The 4,704-nt window shown below is 46.9% G+C and overlaps 1 protein-coding gene across 1 annotated transcript in view; it reads left to right on the top strand.

Annotated features, from left to right (window-relative positions):
- The first annotated feature begins 969 nt into the window (after positions 1-969).
- The window catches only part of UNCX (UNC homeobox), a 5,441-nt gene continuing 1,706 nt past the window's right edge, over positions 970-4,704 (top strand). The window contains exons 1-2 of the mRNA XM_030579086.1: positions 970-1,213; positions 2,441-2,616. Of these exons, the coding sequence (XP_030434946.1) occupies positions 970-1,213; positions 2,441-2,616 (420 nt within the window). The remainder of the gene's footprint in view (positions 1,214-2,440; positions 2,617-4,704) is intronic.

Here is a 4,704-nt window from a genome sequence, read left to right on the forward strand (position 1 = left end):
CCCCCTCCCTTCTTCGAGTGGGGGTGTAGTAGTGGGTTTTAAAACTTTATTTTTTGGTCTCCCTTTGCGAAATCGGCTGCTTTTAATTAGCCACCCTCTGGCTATGTTCATAATTTAATATTTCTTGCGTTCGTGGATCAATAGGCGATTGCATTAATTATGATTTTGATTGATATCAGCTCACACTTTAATTTCTATAAAGGATTCATCCTTTTTTTTTTCTATTTCCCTCCCCTTCCCTTCTTCGCCCCCCACCCCGCGATCTAGAGCCGGAGAGGAGATGAAAAGGCTTGTAGTTTTAAATTCAATGTGACAGCTCTGGAAAGAGAGGATGATGAATCTCCTATTATTGGATCAGTCTATTTGCCGCTCAATGTCTCCCTGTAATTGGAGCAACATCACTTTAAAGGTTCAGAGAGTAGAGCATTTCTGGTGAAAAATCCCCACAACACGCCGGTGAATGTTTTAAAGGGAAATCTATTAGTGATTTGGAGAGGGGAGGGGAAGAGGGTGGGCACGGGGGGAGGGGGGCTGAGAGAGGGTGTGTGTAACTCTGGCTGTTTAGTATTTAACTGGGTATCAATCAGATCCATAAGTTGTCCAGCTCCTCGGCACCCCCCACCCCTGGCTGGCCGGCCCATGCCGCCCTCCTCCCCTCCCCAGGCGGGAGTTCTTATCAAAGCCCCCCTTGTCTTGTTGTGACAGCTCTGATATTGTTTATTGAGGCTGGATGTCAGGTATAATTAGCAATCGATATGGAAAACGTTTGCTCCCCACACTGGCACGTCTCTGACGTCAGGACCGATTAACGTTTCTTATTGGTCCCAAATTCCCCCAGCCTGAGCTAATTATTGGGAGCTTGATGTTGATAAAGTTAAAGCGCCCGGGCGCCCTCCAGCATGAGCCCCTTCCCGCACCGCCGCCGCCTGCTCCCGCCGCCCCGCGCCGCGCCCCGCTAGAGCCGCCCCCATGATGGACAGCCGCCTCCTGGAGCATCCCCATGCCCAGTTCGGAGGCATGGTGGGCTTCCCTTACCCGCTCGGCCACCACCATGTCTACGAGCTGGCCGGGCACCAGCTGCAGTCGGCGGCCGTGCCCTTCTCCATAGATGGATTACTGAACGGCTCCTGCGCCGCCTCGGTGGTGAACCCGGCGCCGCTCCTCCCCGCGGGCTGCGGGGTGAATGGGGACAACCAGCCCTTCAAGCTCTCAGGTAAGCGGCCCCCCTCTGCTCCTGGATACGCCGCACCCCTCAGCGGCGCCCCCAGCTCCAGATCTGATGCGCGGCACCCATGGAGAACAGAAGGCTGTTTTTCTGGATGGGTGTGTGGGTCTGATCTTCTCCCCAAGGGTCGCTACAGGGGGATCCGGAACCAGATCAAAGACGGGCAGGGTGGTGGACAGGATCGCCACCAACCTTTGTATTTTTTCCAAGAGAGATTTGAACAGATTCTTTAAAAGAAAAAAAGCCTTCGGTGGCTCCCAGGCCGCTGTGAAACCGCACGTGCGCTCTGAACAATAGCCGGCCCCTGTGTATGAGTGTGTTCCCTTTCGGGAGTTGGTGTGTCTGGGTGTATGGCGCGGGAGAGGATGCCCATTTTTACAAGCAGGCTAGGAGGGTACCGCTGGGGGTAGGGGAACAGAGGTTGATGACTAGACTCTGATCCAACGAAGGGCACGAGCAAGTGCAAAGTTTACCTCCTTGGCAAATCTATTGTCTAGTTTTAAGGTACCCCATTAATGCCTGAAGCTGGTATTATCAATGCTCCTTTAGTGGCATCCCCCTCTGCACCCTTACTCCGGAAGGAGACTCTTGTTTACACGCACAGCACACTACGGTAGAAGCAGTGCCGTCGGGGTCGTTCAAATAGAATCAGTGACCGTAAAGACTTGGGCAGGATCCCATTTTTGCTACCCCAGCCATGACGCTTCCCAGTAGGACTTTGTCAGCAAGCTGGTGGCCTGCGAGCTTTTTACATGCGATTCCCAAGTAGGGACAGGGGACCCGGCAGGAGATGGGCCTGGTTCGGGCTTTGATAGGAACCTAGGCGGGCCTTTCCCTGGAGCCCCTATGCCTTGGATTGAAAAGGGGTCCAGTGCCCTTGCGGGCTCTGCTGCTTTAGGAAGTCAAACCTAACAGACGCCCCACGTTTATTTTAAGGCTGGTCGCTGGACCGGACTTAATTTTAAAACTTTCACTCCTGCCCCTGTTCTCCGATGCTGACTTATTTCAAGAATAAACATCCCGTAAAGCAGACTGGGGGAGGAGGGGAGGCGAGGCAGAGGGAACAATTACCCCCCCCCATCTTTGATATGGATGTGTACTGTACAGACTCCCACACCTTCTAAACGCTACCCAGTGCAAAGGTAGGTTGTAAACTGCGGAGTGAGAAATGGCCTGTTTTTTTCTGGTTGGTTTATTGTATTTCTGCCTTTTCAGACTCTGGTGACCCGGACAAGGAAAGTCCTGGCTGTAAAAGAAGACGAACCCGCACGAATTTTACTGGCTGGCAACTAGAAGAGCTAGAAAAAGCCTTTAATGAAAGTCATTACCCGGACGTGTTTATGAGAGAGGCGCTGGCTCTGAGGCTGGACCTAGTGGAATCTAGAGTGCAGGTAAAAAAAAACTTTTTTTAGCTTCTTAAGGCCAAGTGCACTCGCCACATCTACCCCGGCCTCCCCATTCCCATACCAAATAACCGGTTGTGTTCATTAAACAATTTCTTGTGAACATCTAGTATTTCCCCCTTGGCTCCTGGAACCTGGACACCCCAGTCCTGATTTAGCGATGTGCCAACAGTCTAGTGGGTTGTGTGGGAGTTCTGTTTGCTTGGGGTTTTTTGTACCTGAACTGAGCATACACATTTGCTCTTAATTTATGCGTGCGGGTTGGGAAATCTTTCTTGGAGTGAACGTGTTTTGTGATTTAATTCCCCACCCCTTTAAACTTTGCCTGCAAATAGGCCCTGAAGAGTGTAATTCAAGCCGCGAGTTCATAAACCCTTTCCACTGTAAACATTTTCCTTAAATGAGCCAAGAGTGAAAAATTAGCATGCAAATATGAGCCTTAAACATGGTACATTGGAGAATGTAAATAAAGGTTTTAGGCAGCTCGAGGGTGTAGCTAGAGGAATCCTGTAAAACTTCATTTAGACAAACCAGTTATCCACCACTCTTTTTCAAAACTATTCGCTTAAACTGATCTTTAAAATAACAGTAATAAAAACCATCCTCGAGTCAAAGAATGCAGGGTTTATCTGTGAGCTGGCTAGTAAATATTCAGATGGTTGCTCGTAGCTTTGAACGAATAAGGATGGATAACCGTAAACTTGCACACTTTAAAAAATACTTCATTTTGCATGCATTTTAAATGTACTGAATCAGTACTTTCGTCTCTGTAAATCACTAGTGTTGTGTTTGATACAAATCCGAAGTGCCTTAGTGTGTGTGTGTGTGTTTAAATAGATCATGTACTCTAAAAACTGTGGCGTTTACCACAAGAAGGAGCTAATATCATTACTGGATATTATTAATCCATTAGCATTGTTTAAAGGTGTATTTACAAAATGCTTTTTCCTCCCCCTCGTGACCTCTTCTGGTTTGAAATCCTTTTATCCAATTTGTTCTGAGATTGTTGAGTGAAGTCGAGACCCTCCATTTCCTTTTAATTCGATAATGAGTAATTCTCAGGGACAAGGCCTCCTGGAAGTGGCACAAAGAGAGGCATTTATATATACCATACCAGCAAAAAGCAAAGACGCGCCGTCTGACGCTGGCAGACTTGAAACAAACACCTCTCTGCATCATTCTTCGAGAGCCATTGTTTGGTTTTGTGTTTTTTTTTTTAAATTTGTTTCATTTTAACAAGAATAGATCCCGCACCATCATGCTCGATTCCAATCTCTTCTGAAAACATGACATGGCCTTATATTTACTCCTGTTTTCTGATTACCACAGTCGAAAATAAAGGAGTGGCGGGGGGACTGAGGACAAAGGAATAAAAAACAGAACTGGTGGCAGACAACCAACTCCAATTCTGCTCCTGGCTTGAGAGTGAAATATACATATCGATGATGGTAGCTGGTTTTCCTTTAGATCTGTCAAACGTGCCTCCCCTCTCCCCTATATCTCGCTGAGATTTATTTTAGTTGGGTTTGTGAACATTTCTTGGTTTTGATGCAGTAAATAACCCTGTCTCCAATCAAACAAACCCTCGATTTGTTTGATTTACAATATGGCACAAGATTTGGTTCCACTTCTCCTTTGGTGAAGTGTGTAGTATTTTTAGGCGGCTTAAATTTATCCATTATAATGTTTTGTCTCTCTGGTCTCGAGGAAAAATATCTGTGCAATTAATTCAAAATAGTTTTGATCAGCAAGATGAGTAGCTGGAAATCCAAGCGAATTCCATGTGCGACAGTGGAGGCGCAAAGCTCTTAATAAGGACAGACTTTAAAAAAAAAATCAGGAGCCCTACAAAGTTACGGATTTTTTTTCCTCAGTGACTTTATTTATGTCGCTATGGGATTTTAAAATCAGACGGTATCTATCCCGCTTCATTCAGGTGGCCGGAGCACAGGCTTCAGTCTAGGAAGACGGTTCCAAAGTGAGCCAAACTCTATCTCGACTCAGACTGAGAATCGAATCGTTACCCTCTTTTTTCCCCCCCTTAAAACTCTAGGCCGATTTTTTTATTTATATTTT

The sequence above is a fragment of the Gopherus evgoodei genome, chromosome 10 (genome assembly GCF_007399415.2).
Source record: "Gopherus evgoodei ecotype Sinaloan lineage chromosome 10, rGopEvg1_v1.p, whole genome shotgun sequence".
Taxonomy (NCBI): Eukaryota; Metazoa; Chordata; order Testudines; family Testudinidae; genus Gopherus; species Gopherus evgoodei.